At 47.4% G+C, this 22,787-nt stretch overlaps 1 protein-coding gene across 3 annotated transcripts in view; it reads left to right on the forward strand.

The window, feature by feature from the left end:
• Window positions 1-22,787, forward strand: part of LOC133357308 (uncharacterized) — a 261,278-nt gene that overhangs the window by 58,341 nt on the left and 180,150 nt on the right. For all 3 annotated transcript variants that reach the window (XM_061575192.1, XM_061575202.1, XM_061575210.1), the window contains one exon: window positions 12,873-13,013. In XM_061575192.1, coding sequence (XP_061431176.1) covers window positions 12,873-13,013 — 141 coding nt within the window. The remainder of the gene's footprint in view (window positions 1-12,872; window positions 13,014-22,787) is intronic.

Genomic DNA, 22,787 nt, shown 5'->3' on the forward strand with positions numbered 1-22,787 from the left:
ATCAAAAAAAAAATCACCGTGCCGCTATACTTTTTTATTTGATACAAAATGAAGCACAACGATGCAAGTGCGATTATTCACGAAGCCGAACAAGCCAACGCGCTACAATATAATGTAATCAGACATTACTCATCGTGTTCTTCCAGCCTTCTTTTAAAATCATGTTCTCTAGAAATAATCGGCTCGCTGGTGGCCAGTCACCACAATTATCGCTATGACCATGGACACTGTTCCCATGAACGCCGCTCGTTGATTCCTCCACGGTGGCGAGATGTTAACTGCCTGGTGTACAGGAGGTCATGGGTTCAATCCCGATCCTGACGCCTGCTGTATATTTGAAGTCTGCATGTTCTTCCCGTGGTCGCGTGGATTTTTCTCCGGGTCCTCCGGTTTTTCCGTCCACAGTTAGAATCAACGTCGCGCGTTTAGAGTATTTAACGTGATAAGCCACTTTGTTGAGCCATCATTTGTGGCCAGGTCACTTCTCTAAAAGAGAAATATAACTCAGTGGGGCTTACCTGATGAAATAAAAATAAAATTGTTGAGAACTTAGCTCTGCCAGAATGTGTCATCTCATCCATCACAGCGTGCTCAACCAAAGCACTCATCACAGGTTACAACTCTTCTCTCTCTGCTTACTCCCTCGCACTGTTACACTTTGGAATTCCTCCCATCATTCTTCCCCCCCCCCCCCCACCAAATTTGTATAACCCTGCTAAAATAAAACACGTATTAACCCTTGTCTATGATTACATCACTTCGCTGGTGCTGTTTGTCGCTGGCAGTTTGGCGTTTTGGGCCGTCGGGAACTGCACTCGGCAAACCGTAATAATTTAGATAAACCCTCCCCACTGGCTGTCAACTTAAGAGCAAAAGCACTGGCCCGGAGGGTGATTGAATCGTCGTTTTACGCGCCGCTTACCGCTCACACATCCGTTTGTGAGATAGCGCGGCCGTGATGTATTCGCGCAATTAGCGGAAGCACCGTGCCGTGAACGGGGCGACCCGAGCTTCATTCCCAATCGGGGCGAACGTCACTGGCGGTGCTGAAGCACTGGGCGCTGAAGTAGGCGTCAATAAGCCTCGTGACCGAGACAGATTTGTTTTGGGGGGGAGGAGGAGGAGAATGAGGACTGCATATCGTTACGAATCGATCATATGTGTTCTTCCGTTGTCCTCTTACTGGGACTTTTTGTGAGTCTTTTCAACAAACACATTTGCTACGCGGGGCCACCCTGGGCTCTTGATGAAGTGCCGCGGGTCTGCGTTAAGGGTTTTTTTGTATTCCTTTTTCCCACTCATTCGTAAGGGTGATGTATTAGCGCAGTTAGCGGAACCTCAGAACTACATCATATCCTCCTCGCTTGGGGAGTCACGGTGGCACTGATGAAAAATTTCCCCCCCTAAATGTGACAAATCGCCGCATCATGAATCAGCAGTCAAGCCTTGTTTATTGGAGAGAGGGGGGGGGGGAGTACGAGGGAGCGCAGACCGACCTGTCCAACCCATCCACTCCACAATCAATGATTCATAAACTCATTACCGTGCTATGCTCAGACACAAAATTGCTGTGCGAGGTTTTCTGGCAACCAGAAATGTGAGGACGGTTGTTTTTTTTTTCGTTCTCTCTCTCATTATTTGTTGCCTAGCTCGTTCTCTCTCTCTCTCTCGCGCGTGCGTGCGCGCGTTGCGTTCCCGCGCACGCGTGTGCCCTGCGTGTTACGCGGCGCGCATCCCCACCACGTGCGGACAATCCCCGCAGCCCTCTCTCTGTTCGTTGGAGCCGCTGTGAAACTGGGACGCGTAAAGTTTGCATCCGCATACGAGCGCAACTCTGTCCTTTTGGACAATGCGTGACGCTTAAACCATTTGCAGTAAGTCGCCGTGGGGGGGGGGGTATATCTTGTGGTGTACACATACGATCCATAATAGAGGTTTTTTTGGGTTAGATCGCGTAAATATATAAACGCGTCGTTAAAAACGTGGCCAATTCGTCACAGCCAACTAGTAAGGGTTGTCACGTAAACAGAGCGTGGCCAATTCGTCACTAGTGTAGCACCACCGGTGTGTCCTCTACTGCTCACGGCAGCGAGTACAACTTGGATGTTTGTCACCAACACATCATTGCACTCATCCAGGCTCAAACTTTGCATATCTTCTGAGTTTTACTTGATCAAAAAACATCGTATCGTACACTATTGAAGAAGCAGAAGAAGAAAAACACACCATCGTGACCATCATCCCTTGTTGCTAGCAACATGTGGCAGCAACAATTTCCCGATTACCGTATTTAATCCAAGAAAGCGTCACCTAATCTCGTGCACTTATTCTGTGTGCGTGGAGGGCCCTGCGATTGGAATGTGCTCGGGCCAAGTCACGGCGCTTCCAGCTGTCCTCGACGAAGTACTCGACGTCCATCAGTCATTCAGGACGCAGAGGGGGGTGGGGTGGTGGAGGATCGGTTTTTCATGGACTTATAGGTGAAATCTTAACTTAAAACTTTCGCCACTGCAGGAATTCATATTCTTTGGGTCTTTCGGTGAAGTCACGTGGGTAGGTTCAAATAAAAGAACACAAAACTACGACGTTTCGATCGCAAAACAAACGTTCGTCATCAGGATCGACGAAACGTCTTAGTTTTTGTAATTTTTCGTAATTTTTTTATTATTTTCTTTGAACCTATCTACGCGACTTGACCTAAAGACCCAAAGAATATGACTTACAGATGGCTGGCAAACCTCGGCGAGGCTTTTCGTCGTCCTCTAAAGACGAGTTCACTACCACCACCACAAACGTGACTTTTTTTTTGCATGACGAGGCATTGCGTCAAATTATACTCTGGCGATAAACCAACTTGGGGCTGGGAGAAAGGCGGGCGGGCGGGCGGGGGTGGGTGTGCATTAGTAATTTATTTCACAAGAAGGGAGGGCGGGTATTGTTGAAAGCCCCTTTAAGCCTCGCACGGATGCCCGTGGACACGTGGTCGCTGCGTTCCCGATGCAATTCTCTTCGCGAAGAAAACTTCGCTTCAGTCGGCTTTGATTAAGTGTGCCGAGTCGGGGGGGGGGGGGGCGATGCTTGGTTAACGTTTGGCACGGTTTCAGAGTCGAGGATGCTAGCATCAAAAAAATGATAATCACACGCAACACACAAAGGTCATTAGCGAGCTGATTGCATAAAGTTCAGTTTGCTAATGAGTTCAGGAGTGTCAAAAAGTCGACGATCTATATGTCGCTTAGAGGTTTCCGATATGAAGCCTTTCTCGAGGTTGCCGAGATGAGATGAGATGATGATTTATTGTCGTTTTGAATTTCCGTTGCGCGATCTGTATCCGACGGAATTCACCACGCAGTGTTACTGCGCGATTTCACAATGTGACGCGTCACTCGGGTGACAGCAGCGATGCGCTGTTGTCAGCAGCAAAACCACAGCACTACGAACCCGTCGACCTTGGGTCAACAATTCCCTGCCACTGCTGGCCTATGTGGCGAGTGATATTTGAGCTCAGAACCCCCTTCGCCTGCAGCAACCTGCATATACCAGCTGTTGTGCATGCAGGCGAGGATGTTAACTACCTCGCCTGGTATGCAGGGCATGGGCTCGATCCCGACCCTGACTCGTGTATTTTGGGCATGTTCTCCCCGTGGTCGCGTGGATTTTTTCTCCGGGTCCTCCGGGTTTACCCTCCACATTGAGAAAACTTGTTCGGGTATTTGGCTGCTATACATTTCCACGCGATGAACCATTTCGCTGAGCTATCATTTGTTTTATATTTCGATGGAAAGTGTTCGTGACTGCAGGGAGTCACGTAGAAGGGAAATAATAAAATAATAAAAATAAAACATGATAAAATACAATTCTCACGACGTTTCGGCCACAACGCAAAGCAGCCGTCCTCGGGTGAAGAACAGGGCTGTCGGAAAGACAGCGTCTAAATTGTTATAGGCAGGTCCGCTTCTGAAAAAGAATTATATAGCTCAGTAGGCCTTACCTGAAGAGAAAAAAAACACACACACACACCTCTCTAGCCGTAGCTGTTAGCAAGAGTGCACGATTACACGCGTGATTAATCATCACAGGTGAGCTCACACTGGCTCCACTCGTCACCGGCGTTAGCTGCATCCCAGGGATCGATCTCACGTTGCTTGGGTTTCATCTCGCTGCGTGCTGACCGCCGCCCACGACTCCTCCTCCGTGTTGTGCACATTGTTTGTCAACCCCGAGGACATTCATACTCTTAGTTCTTTCGGTAAAGTCACGTAGGTAAAATTAATAAAAAATAAAACAATAAAAATCCACGACGTTTCGGAGGCAACACAAGCTTCCGTCTCAAGGTGAAACCGTCACAGCAAAATATCTGTACATTATATAGTGGTTAAGGGGGGGAGGAGCCACTCTATAAGGTACAGATATTTTGCTGTGACGGTTTCACCTGAAGACGGAAGCTTGTGTTGCCTCCGAAACGTCAGTGATTTTTATTGTTTTATTTTTATTAATTTTACCTACCGTGACTTTACCGAAAGAACTAAGAGTATGAATCCTTGCAGTCACGAAAGCTTCAAATCCCGAGGGCATTGTCCCCCTTCCCAGGCAAAGCGAGAACCCCAAATCCACCCCACACCCCCCGGCCCACCACTTCCTTTAGTGCAGTGGACACGATCAAGTGGCTGGTCTAATCTAATCCAATTGACATTGTGGCTGCTCGCATCTAATTTGCATTCATAGGGCGCCTTCACTCAAGGCACTTGACTTAGCTGGAGGGGGAAAAAAACAGGAAACGGTGACAGAATGTAATGATTTTGAGGAACGAGTGGACAGCGATTGAGTGGATAGCGATATATTCTTAGGTTTTTTCGGTAAAGTCACGTAGGTAAAACATCAAAATTAATGAAAATAAATTAAAATAAAACAAAAAATCACGACGTTTCGGAGGCAACACAACGTCGTGATTTTTTGTTTTATTTTATTTTATTTTCATTAATTTTGATGTTTTACCTACGTGACTTTACCGAAAAAACCTAAGAATATGAATCCTTGCAGTCACGAAAGCTTCAAATCTAGAATGGATAGCGATATTAAGGGACCACTGCAGGGCAAAGGGAGGGACGGGAAGGAGTGGATGGGAAGGGAAGAGAGAGAGAGAGAGAATGTGTATGTGTGTATTTGTGTCCAGAGAACTCCCAGGCCACTCTGCCAATTTCAATTCATCAGATGTCATTTGAAAATATTATGACGTGTAGTATCTTTTAGAAAACTAGCAACTTTTTTTACCTTTGACCCGATAATTATGGTTATCCCTGCAACGGGTAGGATTGTGTCGTTTGGGATTCGGTGAGCGCTAGGTTGAGGGGGAACCTCTTAACCTCACCAGGTGAGTGGTTAATATCTTACGAGTGTCAGATGAGTGTCATTTGAGTGTTAACGTCAACCCGTCCACGTGATGGGCTGACCCACCCGTAGTGACACAACCGTAAGGATCGTATTTGTTCATTCACGAAAGCCTCCAGAATGAAGACGCCCTCGATTTACCTTCAGAGGAGTATTTTTTTTTTGGTGTACGTCCAAGTGGATGCGACCTGAAGAGATGGGGGCGCCGAAATCAGGTCGAGTGCAGGAGCCCAATGTATTTACGCTATCATAAGACTGTCAGTGATTGCAATGGCTTGGCCCGAGAGCTCCAATCAGCAGTGGGTGGATTATGACTGATCATGATGATGACAATGGTGAGTGTATGACCAATGAAACAGCCCTGCTGTGTGTAGGCACCATACCTCGTTCTTTGTGGAATATTCCCGCAATGCCGACGTTTTCTGTCTCTCCTTGTTGCTGTGCTCACGCAGCACGGGTCTGCCATGTCAAAAGGCCGGGATTATTGTCTAAACGGGATCGTCCCGTGTCACAAATAAAATGCTGAACTTTAACATCGCACGCCGATTTTAGTTGGCAGCAGATGTGTAGTTTTAGTGCATTCGAGACAAGGCCCACTTCGTTCGGCTGGATTGGCAAACTTGCAGTGGGAATGATTGAAAATAAGTTCAACTTTGAAACAATGCTGTGGACATAACGACACGAAAACAAAGATTCTTAGCGAGCATCTATGAAGGGCGGCACGGCACACGAGGGGATGGGATGACCAGCACCACACCCGGCCGCCTTTATCTCCCCAGTGGCGATGTTTACACACCGCACCAGGTACTCATTTGAGGCTGAGTCGACCTAGGGGAGGCCCGGGACCGGTTCGGATAATCGTCACTGGTGTTGGCCGTGAGCGGGAATCAAACTCGTGTCGTCGGGTTCATAGCGCAGCGCGCTAACCGCTGCACAATCGCTCCTACACACACACAAACACATTCGCATGCAGGGGGTGTTGTTTACGCAACATTTTTAATTGACCGTTCACTTATGCAATTCGGAGGCTATTTACGCAACTTCATTGTTTTGTTTGCGAGTTTGGGTACATTCATTTTTCATCTTCTTGGTTCTTTCGGTAAAGTCACGTAGAATGGAAATAATAAAATAATACAAATAAAACATAATAAAATAATTCTCACGACGTTTCGGCCACAACGCAATCAGCCGTCCTCAGGTGGAGAACAGTCTGAACAGACTCTGTCAGACCTGTTCTCCACCTGAGGACGGCTGCTTACGTTGTGGCCGAAACGTCGTGAGAATTATTTTATTATGTTTTATTTTTTAAATTTTATTATTTCCATTCTACGTGACTTTACCGAAAGAACCAAGAAGATGAATCCCTGCAGTCACGAAAGCTTTAAATCGAAAGGTACATTTTTTGTTCGTGTGTGCGGAAATTAGTGCGCACCAAATTGCAAGTGTCCCACGCCAATGCAAGAAAAAAATAACATAGATTGGCTTTGTGAAGCTTACCTACGGGAGGAGATTAAACGGGAAGCGTTTGGAGATTCCGTACAGTTGACAATTTCCATAATTTATCTGTCTGCACTATTTAGAAGTTATTTTTTTAATTCATCTTTGATATATACAAAACAAACGAGTTCACGTCTGCAAAATATCATTTGCAATTCGAATCAACGTTTTGCTGCTGCCACCGATGCTTTCGGTTATTTGACGAGGAATTGCAAAAAGTACGTGCAAGTTGGTCGATAGCATTAATGGTACACGCGCAACATCGTGCTTGTGTAACTTTGGGTTCAAGCGTAAACAAATAAACGTGCTCGTCGTGACACGCGAGTATGCAGAGACTCGGCAGCGTTTCCTGACTGGCTTCACGTCTTTCCAAAGGTGGGTGTACCCACACGTGACCCACATAATAGAGAGGTTTGTTTGGGTTAGATCGTGTAAATATATAAAAATGTCTTCTTGGTTCTTTCGGTAAATTCACGTAGAAGGGAAATAATAAAATAATAAAAATAAAACATAGTAAAATAATTCTCACGACGTTTCGGCCACAACGCAAGCAGCCGTCCTCAGGTGAAGAACAGGTCTGTCAGAAAGACAGCGTCTGAAGACCTGTTCTTCACCTGAGGACGGCTGCTTGCGTTGTGGCCGAAACGTCGTGATAATTATTTTATTATGTTTTATTTTTATTATTTTATTATTTTCCTTCTACGTGACTTTACCGAAAGAACCAAGAAGATGAATCTCTGCAGTCACGAAAGCTTTAAATCGAAATTTATTTTTAAAAAATGTCGTTAAAACCCGCCACCACCCGACACAGCCAACTAATAACTGGCGAAACGTCGTACTCAGATGGTAAATGTTGTGGATTGGCTCTCCAACACACCAACCCTTACTAGTTGGCTGTGTTGGGTGGTGACGGGTTTAACGACACATTTATATTTTACGCGATCTAACCCAAACAAACCTCTATTATGGATGATATTGGTCGCGAAAGCCTACCACGTGTTAAACTGACGTTACCCACACTCGACTACCCCTTTGCCGCTTTGCCTGTGCATGAACTACCGTGCATCAATTACAAAAACACTAAAAATGTACCCATTGTTTCAACTCCTTGGTCAGGAGGTTTAATCGGCGGACCTCTGGATTTGCAAGTCCATTGTGCTTCTACACGTGCAGTGACATCGCGGGATGTCACTGTGCAGTGCCGGCCCGAGAGAGGGTCACGGCGTGGGGTGTAATGACACCGCGGACACCACAGTGGTGTGGGTGTAGTACCAGCCCTATTGCACCGACTCCCCGCCTGCTGCCTTTCACACTCATCCGTGGTTCCTCGTCTTTGAGAGCCAGCCGACTCTGAGCGGCGGCGACGCAGAGTCACAAGTCGAATTCAGCGTCTCCCCAAGCTCTCGACCGGACGTCGAAGCGTCACATCGACATGACATCACGTGCAAATGTACCGGTCGCTCGATCGCTCAGCTTTGCTAATCGGCTGGTGCGAATAACGTGGGTGATGATTCGAGGAGGTGGGCGAACCGCGTGGACGCGTCCTCAAGAGATATTCTGTCACCTTGTGAGTTTTTTGGAGGCTTTACAAACCCCTGACTCGGGCTGACGCATAATTTATGCATGACCGTGGCGAATCCGTGATTAGTTCTAATGAAAACGCGCAGGAAAATAGTTCACCTCAGCACAAAATGCAAATTTCCAATACACGGCACGTACGCATCTTTAACTTGCGCGGCTACGCCATTAATATTTCACGTTTGGGGATTGAAATAGAGAGAGAGAGATCCCAGAATTCGCTGCTGTGATGGTCGACGCTTAGAATTGAGGGAGAGGTGCCTTGGGAAAACTAAGTGCTTACGAAAAAGCAAACACGCAACGAGATGGCGAAGGACCGATGCCATAAATGTTTAATGAAGCAAGGCAATGAGTGTGGCTTGTCTTCCGAGACAACTTGCCAGGGAATGTGTTGCCGAGTGCGGTTGGTGTAGGTGTAAAGAGGGGGTCATTGGGGCACATTTTTTTCGTGGGATTGTGAATATGCAAATGTGCAAAAAAATTAGCTTAGTAGCTTATCGGATTCCTCCAGTAAAAATACAGTATTCTGATTCTCTCGCTTGCTCGCCCATTTAGAAATGCGGCACACTTTTAATCGCGTAGTTTCTCCTCCGTGATGAGCCGCGAGCCGAAACGTTGCGTCTTCTCCTCGGCTGATATTTTCATGCCGCCGCTGCGCAAGGCGTCGTCAGCTTGATCTGATCTGCCCGGTAACGTGCAGCTGAAACTATGGGGTGGATGTCTTAAAGACCCCGACAAGCCCGCCTCTGTCCATCCAGCATTGTGAGGTGGGTTGGCCAGGGCTATTAGATCGGCAGGGCACGCGTGGCGGGGTACAGCGTAAAGTGCACCCCAACACGTCCGGTGAGCGTGGAAGAGTAGGCCAGAGCAATCTCTTGAAAGGCTGTCTAGAGGTCCCTGCGATCGGCGTTGGCCCTTCTGCCAGCATTGGCGCGAGCAAGCCATTGCAGGGCTGCGCATTTCAATTTCTCGCAGTGTTTCAATAATGCACCTACCGTCATTTTACCGTGCATTTATTGTAGAGTTTGCACTGTGCCATCTTGTGTGATATACAGGAGGTCGTGAGTTCGATCCCGACCCTAACGCCTGTTGTAAATTTGGAGTTTGCGTGTCTCTCTTCCCGTGATTGTGTTTTTCTCCGGGTCCTCCGGTTTTGCCCTCCACATTTAGAATCAACGTGCGTTTAGAATATTTGGCTGATGTTAATTTGCACACGACAAGACACTTCGTTGAGCTTCTGAAAAAAAAGCTACACAACTCAGTGCGCTTTACTTGGCAACATACAAACAATGAGTTGGTAAACCTGTCATGAGTGATGGCATTCGTACTGTGGTTAAATAATAACCAATTAATCATTCTATAACGCGTGGTTTACTTACACACTGAATGAACGAATATATTTGTACACTGTACGTGCAATATTAAAAATGTTCGTGTTCTATATTGTTTTACACACCCCCGTCGATAAAACCGGAATGCAAACATTCTCAGACGTACCGATAATTCCTGATCCTTTTTTTTAAACCGTCGGCGGCTGAGCAGAGAGAGCGGTGGCGCAGAGGTTAGCTCACTTGCGCCGTGAAGCTGACTACCTGAGTTTGATTCCTGGCCCAGGCTAAGATCGGTGGCGAGCGTTGTTCGAACTTTTCCCCGGCGCTCTCTTTCCGCACAAAGCCACACTGACCGGCGTGGTGAAGTATGGTCAAACGACGCCAACCCCCTGATTGGCACGGTGTGGGGAAGACTTCATCCAGCAGTGGATTGGCAAAAGAGCATTAAGTGTTTATTTAATATTTTTTAAACAAATAAAAGTACGGTTGCTCAATCTTTTATTCTTTAAAGGCAACTTTCTGAAAACCAATGCTCCTGTATGCAAATGATTATTATCCCTCGTCAATATACAATCAGTATAGTAATTAGTTTAAATCTACAACCATACCTCTTGTAGCATTCATTTAGGCGTCAGCTGTAAACGCCAGGCTAAATGGAATTGTCTTAAGATATCATTTGGAACATCGGATGTCAACCCTGCTTGGCTCGAGTTCGACTGAGATCGGGTCAGGGCGCTTTGCGCGTGATTATTGTCGATACCCCCCCCCCCCCCACACACACAATACTCCATGTATTCGTCATTTCAAAGAGAGTCGAACACTCGTTTAAATCATTTGTCAAAATGTGTTGTGCTTCAAAATATAAATAACATGTGATGCCAACTCATCTCTCAAATCTATCTTGGCCGTATCTCTCTTTTCTCATTTCCCTGCATCTCCAATTTTCTTCTACACTTCCCTTGTCTAGATCTCTTCTGTGTGACTGGGAATATATTTAAAAATCCCTCCGACGTCCAAACACACATTCCTGCGGAGGGAGCTGGTAGGAACGTTGGGTTGCTCGGTCAATGGCCAGGGTCAACGGCGGCGTGGTGTATTCCGCAAATATTCCCGACTGTGAGGGCGAGCACAAGCCGGCGTGAGTAGGTTAAACGTTGAGTTTTATAAGGGCACCATGGGGTGACCAGCCCCTCCCTACCCAGACCCACCCTGCCCCTTCCCACCCAGCCGCTCCCCACCCTCCCCTCTCCACCCAGCCCCACCCCTCCCATTTTTGGATGCACGACGGACGGACGGACACAATAATCCCCTGTGGGCTGGTGTAACCAGGAGGTTCCTACCAGTATCATTTGTCAAAATTCGTTGTGCTTCTGCAGGTATGCTGGTAAGCCATGCTTTCCATCGACGAGCACGTTGCCCCGGGAAGATTTACACGAGATTTTAATTTTCTTGTTATTTTTGTTGGTTGGCTGCAGTTAGATATACTATGCGAGCTCGTGCAGATTTAATATCATCTCCTCACTTTTGTTCCCCTTCGCCTGCTTGTCTCAAGAGGACATGTATTATGCATAAGTTGCCATTGCAATCCTATGTGGTCTCCACATTGAGATGTAAATGAAATACTTGCTTTATTTTCGTTACCAGTTTGTTACGCCTAAGTTAACGGGTTTGTTTTGCTTACAGTTTTAAAAAAAACAAGCACAGTTTGTTCGTGACACTTTATATTTAATTGTTAATCTTGGCACATTTGAAATTTGGTAACAAGGCAGGGCGCCTGCTCATGCCACTATTGACGGAAGGGCTTCCATGAAATGGGAACCTCTGCCTCGAGGCTGTGTATTCGGTCTACTCTTCCAAACTGGCTTCTCGTCTTTGAAAAGGTGGGAGTACCCACACTTTACCCCAGATATTGGTGATCAGGCCGGGACCATCAACTTGTTACTCTTGATAATCAAATTCATAGTCGGGTGGCAGATACCTGGATTCATAACCCAGGATCTTTGTGCTTCTGGCTCCCCTGGATCTGGCCTCTCGAGCCATCTGGCCACCTTCTTGAGCATCGCACTGTTCAGGTTCCACAGACAACCAGCAACACGGCAACCAGCAACACGGCAACCAGCAACACGGCAACCAGCAACACGGCAACCAGCAACACGGCAACCAGCAACACGGCAACCAGCAACACGGCAACCAGCAACACGGCAACCAGCAACACGGCAACCAGCAACACGGCAACCAGCAACAACACCGCTTGACCTTTTGCCCCTACGGGCAGACTAATCACCACTTCCGGTCCTGGTCATGCGGTCCGCCTTGCGCCACACATGGACAGCTGCTACTGGCTGGGGGGGGGGGGGACAGCTGCTACTGGGGGGGGGGGCAGCTGCCACTGGGGGGGGGGCAGCTGCCGCTGGGGGGGGGGGGCAGCTGTCACTGGGGGGGGGGGCAGCTGCCACTGGGGGGAGGGGGGGGGCTCCCAGCAGCAGGGTATTGCAATGGTTTATATGTGGTTTAAGGAGCTTTGAGTTGGTGAGGAATTTAAGCCCCCTACAAATGCAAAAAGGGGCCATCCATTTAGTCCATACGCATGGAGAGGGGAGGGGGGGTTAACCCAAATGCGTAGCTTGCCTATGGGGGGTCTACTGACAATGTACTCATAGGAAACGCGGGGGGGGGGGTGGTGACGCCTCGATAATAATTTGTCTACATTGGCCTTCAAATGAGTTAGATAGCCCGGTGGTGGACTATCTGTTTGCTTAAACACGTCCATATGATTAACCCTTGATCGTTTCTGCGTGGATTAAGGGGAGGGGGGGGGGTGCGTCAGGCGTAGGTATGCAGGTAGGGGGGGGGTGTAAAAAATACGCGTGCGTACAGGGAGGAGGGGAGAAGGGGGGTCAAGTTTTGACAGATTTTTAGCGTACCTACGACATGGATGGCCCCTTATTTATTCTCAGCCTTGCCAGTGACGGTTTGACGCGTGGCTCGTCACCACGGCGTGAGAGCAGCTGCGCCGTGCGCGTTTGTTCTTCCTTCTCATTTTCATTCGCATCGCTCTCCGATCTGCTGGGGCCGCAGGACGATGGCACGCGGCGCGGCACGCGTGGAGTGGTCGGGTCAGCGGGTTCGGCGGCCTCGGAGGTTCCGGACGACGGCCCCCTCCTCGACACGTCTCCCTCGGCTGTGCGCTCGCTCACGCAGAGGCTGCACTACCTGGAGGTGTGTGCGGTCACATACGAGTGCGTGTATGTGTGTTGGCACAGGAGGGGGCACAGGGGTGGTGCGGTCACATACGTGTGTGTGTTGGCACAGTAGGGGGCACAGGTGTGGTGCGTGCACATACGTGTGTGTGTGGGTGTTGGCACAGTAGGGGGCACAGGTGTGGTGCGTGCACATATGTGTCTGAGTGTGTGTGTGTTGGCACAGTAGGGGGCACAGGTGTGGGGCGTGCACATACGTGTGTGTGTGTGTTGGCACAGTAGGGGGCACAGGTGTGGTGCGTGCACATACGTGTGTGTGTTGGCACAGTAGGGGGCACAGGTGTGGTGCGTGCACATACGTGTGTGTGTGGGTGTTGGCACAGTAGGGGGCACAGGTGTGGTGCGTGCACATACGTGTGTGTGTTGGCACAGTAGGGGGTACAGGTGTGGTGCGTGCACATACGTGTGTGTGTGTTGCACAGTAGAGGGCACAGGTGGGGTGCGTTGGCCAGTCGTCTCGGTCAACCCATGGCGCCACCTGGGTCTGTCTCGTGACCTCCTGCCAGCGGGCGTTCGACACTTCACGTTACCTTAACGTGCACATAACCTGGCACGAGCGCCGTTGCGACGTCACCGCCACTTAGTGGTGAACGGCGGCTGTTGTGTGGGTCTAAGCATGTGTGCGGGGAGTGGTGGGGCAGCAGTTAGCGCGCTGCGCTGCGAATCCGGTGATCCTGAGTTTGATTCCCGCTCACGGCTACCAACACCAGTGACAATTATCTGAACCGGTCCTGGGGCCTCCCCTAGATCGACTCAGCCTCAAACTAGTACCTGGCGCATTGTGTATACATCGCCACTAGGGAGACAAAGGCGGCCGGGCGTGGTGCTGGCCACCCACCTCCTCTTGTGCCGTGCCAGCCTTCAGAGGTGCTACTCGCTAACAGCAATTGTCCCGATATTCTGTTAAGGCTACACGGGGGATCTTTGTGTTTGTGTGTCCGCACATACGGTATGTATCTCGGTAATGTGGTGGTTAGCATGCAGCGCAACGAACCTGAACTTGATTTAAACTTAATTTTTTACATTTAATTTTACCAGTTAAGGCCCACTGAGCTATATAGAAGCAACCCGGGCACAAGTTATAACCCAACGATGTGGCTTATCACGTGGAAAGATTTCCCGAATGGATTCTTAGTATAATTTTTTTTAAAGTCCTAAACACTTTTTTTAAAGAAAATGTATGTATTGCTGAAAGAAAAAAAACAGATGATAATTTTCTTCAGGAAAACTGGGAAGGTGTGGGAATTTAAACTGTCAATCGCACGTGAATTGCCTCATTGGCACGTACTCTTCTTTCACAAGGGAACGCCTGGGTCTCCTATTTAGATTAATTATATTATCGGGCCATCATCTTGGTAAATAAGGAAATGTAATCAGTTAAAAGGCAAAGGTGGCAAAGGTAATGATTCTAGATTTAAAGCTTTCGTGACTGCAAGGATTCATATTCTTAGGTTTTTTCGGTAAAGTCACGTAGGTAAAAAATTAAAATTAATAAAAGTAAAATAAAAATAAAATAAAAATCACGACGTTTCGGAGGCAACACAAACTTCCGTCTTGTGTTATCAGCTATCGTGCTGCGACGGTTCCTCCTGAAGACGGAAGCTTGTGTTGCCTCCGAAACGTCGTGATTTTATTTTATTTTTATTTTACTTTTATTAATTTTTATTTTTTTACCTACGTGACTTTACCGAAAAAACCTAAGAATATGAAAGGTAATGATGGCAAAGGTGCAGCCCTGCAATTTTTGCTCATGCTACTACTGGTGGAAGGGCCTCCACTCGAGGGAGCTCCGAGACCCTATCAAGGTGGTACTGTGGCCTGCTCTTGCACACTGGCCAAACGTCGTGGAAGAGGTGGGATTACCCAGACGGGAACAACTTTACCACATTGCTGCTGCTCTGCATAAGTTGTACTACTGAGATGCTCCCCTCCACCAACTACTGGGCAACTGTGAAAAGAGCTTGATAGCTCATCAGATTCCTCCGGTATAAGTGTAGAGGTGATACGCGCTGGGATTAGGGATCGTATGCCAGCGCGTAATGATTGGCTGTGTAGGTGGTGACGCGCGCTGACGGTGGCGGATCAGGGGTCAGCGCGGGGTCGTGGGTTACGGGGTACTGATTGGCTGTGGGCCCGTGACGCGCTGAGAGGGAGTGATCGGGTGGCAGCGCGGTGTGATTGGGAGAGGAGTGTTAACACGCGCTGGGAAAACGGATCGTAGAGAGAGTGCGTCGTGATTGGTTCACTAGGGAACGATGCTCACGTCGACGTCCGGATCAGCTCCGTCTCTCGTGAGCAGGGGCTATAAAAGGGGATGCACACAGGCGTAAGGGCAGTATGTAACCAGCGAAGAATGAAGACGGGGATGAAGACCTAGGGCCCTGCGGTACCTAGTCCCGCTGTCCTAACGGGACCGGGACTCTGTGTAACCCAGAGGCGAGTGTAGTGTGTGTAGCCATAGGCATAGAGTCTACACGAGCCGAATGTATTGTGTGTAGCCAGAGGCATAAGGTCTACACGAGTCAAGTGTATTGTGTGTATCCAGAGGCATAGGGTCTACACGAGTCAAGTGTATTGGGTGTAGTCAGAACCATAGAGTCTACACGAGTTAAGTGGAGTGTGTAGTCGGAAGAAAGGAGACCACACGTTGTATGGTGAACGTAAAGATTTAATAAAAGTGTGTTACCCGTCAAGAAGTTCCTGCCGTCAATTCCAATACTTCATAAGTAAAGACTGAATGTGGAATTAGACACCGTAAACTCAGGGCTCTCAGTGGAATTGGACGTAGCTCCACACTTTGAGTAGGGAGACACGTTTACTTTTGAGCTGACTATTGTAAAAAAAACGAATTTAAATCGAGAAATGGCATGTTACATATGATGTTACATGATTGATGTTTAGCAGTTGTACCCAATTTTCTGGTTTGGAACCCTGGGTCTCTCTTGTAAATGAGACTTGCAGCATCTTTGTCAGTCTCAATGGGTCCTCACCTGGTCATAAATGAACATTTTATCTGTCTGCAATGTCACTATTGTTTTAAGCTACGGCCCTCTAGAGCAGAGAGAGCAGGCGGCAGATTATAGCTGGAAATAACATTTTACAGCAAAGTGCTTGTACACCAGTGCCAGTACGGTCCTTAACGTTTTATTTTAAAAGACAGACAAACAGATGGGTGGATGGATGGATGGATGCCACATGTATAGCTGGCAGAAAATGTGTGTTTTTTATGGTGAGGGCAGTTTTCTTATATTGTATTCCAATTGTGCATTCGGAATCCCGCCACGAGATGAAGCGTCCATTCCGAACTCTCGCACAGCGGTGCAGCACCCGGCGTTGGAGAGCGGTTGCCGTAGAAGCATGTATCACAGAACTACTGGTGACTTTGTTCTTCCTTTAGCTTGCAATGGAGAGAAATGTTGATCACGTGAGAGTCAAAGATGCTTCAAATCTAGAATTAATGCGTTTTTGTGTCCGTAACGGAAATTAAGCCAATTTAGGTGTGGAAAAAAAAACGGATGTCATTTAATGTTGGGTTTATGAGCAGCCATTCATGGCCGGGCTGTGAGACCACTTACTCAGTCTGGATTGAAAACTCATTGCTTTAGAACGGCTCTTTGTGTGTTTAGCTTGTTATCCTTCCCACCGCACCTCCGATTAGCACGGCTGGCTACGTACGGTGCGAAAGAAGTTCACCACACACGTTGGCACGTACAATTGGGTTGCGGCTGCCTGGATTTGAAATCAGAATCTCAGCAGTGGCAGCTTTAGAGCCGCTCTCAACTCGTAAGCCACGTGACCACCTCACAAGCTCGCCCTTCGAGGCACGCGCTGCGTGTTCAAGTTGCGTTCTTCTTTGTTCAGGGGCGAGTGAGCAAAGGTAACCCCACCTCCGCAGCAATTAGTCGCGTCGCAATATTGACGCGCACCGTTGCTTTTTGTGTTCAAACATCTTGCACGCCCCAACCCGCCATTAGCATGGAAAATAAATCTATAAGGATCGTGTGTCCTCGCTATGCTCTGGTGCTCGTCGTAAGTGATGGATGTTTTTTTTTAATCTCCACTTAAAATGACTTCATGTCGCCGAATGTTGTTGTTGTTGTTATACATCATACCAATTAAAAATATTTTTATATTGTTGAACCCAATGTGAGAAAAAATGTACACGTCGGCTTTCGCGACGACATCGCATTTATCCCTCTATTTAAGACCGAAATAGGAGGAGGATATCTCTACAAATCTGGCTGTCGCCTGATGATTGTGATTGTAATTATTGGCGAAACGTTGTCCTCGAATTGTCAATGTTGTGGGTTTACTCTCCAACACACCAGTGTGCTGTACTCGTAACGAATTGGCACGTTCTGTTTACGTGACAAACCTTAATAATTGGCTGTGTCGGGTAGCGGTGGGTTTAACGACACATTTATATATTTATGCGATCAAACCCAAAAATCTCTTATGGATAACAAAAAATGTTTCAAAGACAGATTTCCATTTCGGCAATTGCATATGTAAGTAAAACTCTGTTCCCTGTCTCCATATATAAATAAAACATATCTTGTAGTCCATCGGCCTATTAGTTTTCCTAACGAATATTATCCATACTCTTTGGTGCTTTCGGTAAAGTCATGTAGGTATAAAATAACATAAAATTTAATCAAATGGAATTTTATAAAATAAAATGTTATTCCCATTTCGGTAAATTTTATTTTCTACCTACGTGACTTTACCGAATGAATCAAAGAGTTTGGATTCCTGCAGTCACGAAAGCTTCAAATCAAGATTGAATATTATCCAGTGGCCTTTCTTTGGTAGGTTGTATTTGATTGAATGCATGTTTATTGGTGAGTAATACAACATACAAAAATTAGAACGCCAAAGCAAGTTGTTATTTCGTATGCTTTTGTCTTCTCGGTGTGTTCACTTACGAGTAAATATCTGTAATTATTTAATTCATATTGACTTCATATCACAGGGATATGTAACCACTCATCACCAGTCAAAGTCTGTGCCAGTAATGGGCACAGTATCAAGTCAATACTTAGTCTGATATTGCCTCTGACCAAATCACCCTAAACGCATGTGCGTCTGATCTCTTAGAATCTCCAAAGCTAAGCAGGCTTGAGCCTTGCTATTATTATTATTATAGGATTATGCTCTCGTAGCAAATTGCACTCCCAGAAGGCCATTGGGCCAATGGGTTATGTCGGAAATTCCTTTGTTTTTGTACATGGAGAAGCGGATATGTGAAGAGAGACATAATGGCTCCTTTATCTATTTTGTTCATGGGTACCACAGTGGTGAGATGTTAACTACCTTGCCTGGTATACAGGACGTCGTGGGTTCGATCCTGACGCCTGTAAATTTGGAGTATGGGATGTTCTGCCCGTGGTCGTGTGAATTTCTCTTCGGGTCCTCCGATGTTTCCCTCCACATTTAGAATGAACATGCGTTACACGTATTTGGCTGCTATGCATTTGCGCATGATCATAAACCACGTCGTTTCAGCGATCGTTTGTGGGCTGCTGTACATGTTTTGAGTATTTGGCTGCTGTCATTTTCCACGCGATAAGCCACTGCTTTGAGCTACCATTTGTGGCCAGGTCACTTCTGAAAAAGAGCTACGTAGCTCAGTGGGAATTACCTGCTAAAATTAAAAATAGTTCATAGTCGAGTGACCGCCGGGGCTTGCCAGGTGTCGTAGTCCCCCGGGCAGTTAGGTGACCAGCAGATGGCAGTATAGTGTGGTGGCGGTTTTCTCCGCGATCCTCTCAGATGGAAACGATGATTGAGACTCCGTGAGCATTCCACTGCGTTAACATAATTCCCATTGATACTTTCATTTTTACAAGAGGACACATTCAATTCAACTGTGCCGCCCGCATGTGAGTGAACTTGAATCTTTTTTTTTTTCTCTCTCCCAGAAATGCTCTCCGCTGCGGCCAAATTTAGCCACCCGTCGACTTTACTGTGCCCATTGCTTCAGGGCAAAGGCACTCTTTGAATATCACACCGCGTCGGTCTGCATTCATCAAGCGCAGGCTCGTAGTTGAATAGTGACAACCCAGACACTGCACAATTTCAATCTTCCTGCCACTGCCCTGAAAACCCCTCGCTGGTCCGTGCTTGAAAGGGTACGAAAATTCTGAGGTGGGAGGGAGAAAAATTACATGATTAGAAAAAAAAAGAGAAGCTTTGAAACAAAAGCTGCAATAAATAAGTAGGGGAAAGAAAAAAAACAATCTAGAAAGATTAAGTAAGTCAGGAAAGCATGCGATTATCTTTCTCATTACAAAACAGCAGCAGATGGCGATGCACAGAACATCGCATCCTTAATGTGCTGTGGAATGGCTGAGGGGAGGAGGGCTGTGCGGTGATCATTGTGCAGTCCTGCGCAGCGGCCTCGCCACTGAGACCCGTGTTCACAACCGTCGGGCTTGTAATCCACGGTCGTTTCGGATCTTAAACGTAAACTCATTTGAAAAAAAGTCTTCCATCTGCTCTGCCCTCACATGACGTCAACACAGGGCATCAATCGCCCGCAGCTCAGAGATGTCATCGCCCTCGCATGGTCTGCAGCAGAGGTCGCAACCGGGTACCCGATACCCGATACCCGGGTACCCGATTGCGACCCTGGTGCGGCCGGGTACGGGTACATGTAGGCCGTGAGTCACTGGTGAGTAACTGTTTGTCACTCATTTCCCAACGTCTTGTCTCTTCTCACAATTCAAGTTCATAGAATCAACCCAACCGCGCCTGCAACATGGCTTCATCCCAGAGGTCGCAATCAGGTACCCGTACCCTACCCGATACCCGGCCGGGTACGGGTAGCCGGGTATCGGGTAGGATACGGGTACGGGTACCCGTTTGCGACCCTGGTGCGGCCGGGTTACGGGTACGGGTAAGGAATCAAAACCCGTTTGCGACCTCTGGTCTGCAGGAGGTCGTGGGTTTTATCCCGACCCTTATGCCTGTGTATCTTGAGTTTGCGTGTTCTCTCCATGTGGTGGTCGCATGGATTGTTCCCCGGGTCCTGCGATTTTGCCCTCCACATTTAGTAAGCACGCGTTTTGATTATTTGGCTGCTTCTATAAATTCCCACTTGTGACGATGATATGAGCCACTTCAGAGATGGCCTTGTCACCTCCGATAAAGGGCTCATTGCTCAGGTGGGCTTTACCTGGTTCATAACATAGTTTAGTAGTAGGTTTTTACCCTTTCAATTGGTACAAAAACTGACACCTTTATACAAGGCATCATGTTTGCAATAACCACAACACAAGCAGTCAAAATGCAAACAAAAATAAACAACTCTGATGATAATAATGATATGCACTGTCCTTGAAGTTGATTGATCCACACCCGAGACAGCTTTTCTTAGAGCCTAGTCTCCATTGGTGATGGACCAGATGACGCCAAAAGGCGTACAACTCAAAGACAGCGCACTATCAGAGTATTGAGAGCTCGAGGTAAGCATTTACACTGAGACCTCCTTTACCAGTGGCAAAATATAGTTAGTTTAGCTTTAGTTTAGTTTCTCTCACGATGCTGCCTGCCAGACAGTTTGATTCGCCGTTGAGTGACGTTACCAAGCTGCGAGCCAAATCTTGAGCATATTTGTACGGTTTGGCAATGCACCCGCGGTGTTGACCGGGGCATCCGCGAGGTTCGAACCGCAAAAACCTACCCACTCGGGCCTTGTCACCGCTCCGTAAATGGGGTCCGGCCACGGTCAGCCGATCCTCAGTGCCCGTGCAGGTGGTGGGTGGAGCCGTGGGTACTTTCACCCGTTCCAAGACCGTCCTAAGTCAGCGTGGCCGAGGAGGCCAAAACACCCTTTGGAGTTGGCCAATCTTATTTGACAGACTATTACAGGTTTACCATGTTTAATGGTTGTCTCCTTGTCACAGGTTGAGTCAGAAACCGTACCCCGTACCTCTCCATAACAAAGGCTCAACCTTTGTTATGCAGTCTATTCTTAGTCTTAAGCCTCACCTTACCATATGAATAAAAAGTGTGCTTTACTTGGCCCTTCCCCCCCCCCCTCTCCAACCATTATATATACGGAGTGGTAGCTCCTGAAATCTCTCATTTACTTGATACAGCTGTCGTGGCTGTGACGGTTCCACCTGAAGACGGAAGCTTGTGTTGCCTCCGAAACGTCGTGATTTTTATTTTATTTTACTTTTATTAATTTTAATGTTTTACCTACGTGACTTTACCGAAAAAACCTAAGAATATGAACCCTCTGGAGGGGCTTTAGCGGGGAGGTCCTTCCTTCGGCGGCGGCGTGCGATCACACGGCCGGCGAGGGCCGAGACTTGGCCGCCCGCTCGGAGAATTTAAATTGCAATGCGCGACGCAGAGTCGAGACGGAATGCCCGTACGGCTCACCCTCATTAACCCCCTCGAAATGTCACATCGCCTGTGATATTGTCTCCCTTAAAGCGGTGCTTATTGCTGAATAAATAATAATTTAATGAAATTCCCCTTGTTTTAAATAATAGAGCCAGCCCATAGCGGGCCCGATATTGGGGCAATGAAGTAAAATCAAGGCTTCTTTACGCTCCGATCATTATCACCGAGGTCCAAGGCAATGAATTGTTCTGTTTCTCGTAGCTTTGGGCTTTTCTTGTAATGGTAACCGGCGCTAATCCACTAGCGATGATTTATTAAATCCATGTATTTAGGGAATTGCGGGTGAGAGGGTTAAGGGCCCTGTTATTACCTCCTCAGCAGAGAACATTTACAAAGACGGGGTAATTACATTATACTGTATAATTCTGCAGTTAACCAACCACTGTGACTAATGCACATCAGTTAGACACACCGGATCATCTGAAATCAAAGTGTAGTTTTAATCACCTTGTTTCTGAGGCAACAAAAAAAAAACGCAATACAGTTGCAAAATAATTCCTGATAATTACGATTCTGTAGTAAAAAAAAAACATAGACTGTGCAACAGGCCCGCCACAACCCTTTTTGTGAATTGGACACGCGTTAAACTCGAGCTTATTGGGTGTCGCGGCAGCGCCTGCTAACCTTGCGTCGTGTAATTTCACCGGTACACGACGATGGGACCTACGGCAAATCTTTTTTTTTGCCGGGCGGCGGTGGCTATGCACGTGGCCTGTAATCCAGCACTGTGGAGGCAGCGATGGTTGATGGATGCCGTGCGCTGCGTTGCCAGGAGAAGGCGGCACAGCGAATGTGGACACAAACTATTCCATCTCGATGGGATAGAGTGTTGCCCCCTCGCATGTGCGAGTTTTCTCCAGGTGCTCCAATTCACTCCATCGTGTACAAGATGCACTCATCAATTGGCTGAGAATTATTTTTTGTACACTAGAACCCCTCTTAACGACCACCCCTGTTAACGACTAATCGCTTAACGACGGTCCTCAATAGAGCCCAATGTGTAGTGTATAGTGTAGTGTATAGTAGTGTAGAGTAGAACTCCTCTTAACGACCACTCCTGTTAACGACTAATCCTTTATAGTCGACCCTCTATAGAGCCCAATGTGTAGTGTCTAGTAGTGTAGTGTATAATAGTGGTGTATAATAGTGGTGTATATTAGTGTAGTCTATAGTAGTGTATAGTGTAGTGTATAGTAGTGTAGTGTATAGTGTAGTTCCTCTATAGAGCCCATGTGTTCGCTTACCGACCATTCCCATGCTACCGACGGGCTTCGGACGAGCACGCGACCGCCAATTTCGGCCAATCAGCAAGCTCCAA

The sequence above is a fragment of the Lethenteron reissneri genome, chromosome 7, assembly GCF_015708825.2.
Source record: "Lethenteron reissneri isolate LAM-NWPU_2019-01 chromosome 7, ASM1570882v1, whole genome shotgun sequence".
Lineage (NCBI taxonomy): Eukaryota > Metazoa > Chordata > Hyperoartia > Petromyzontiformes > Petromyzontidae > Lethenteron > Lethenteron reissneri.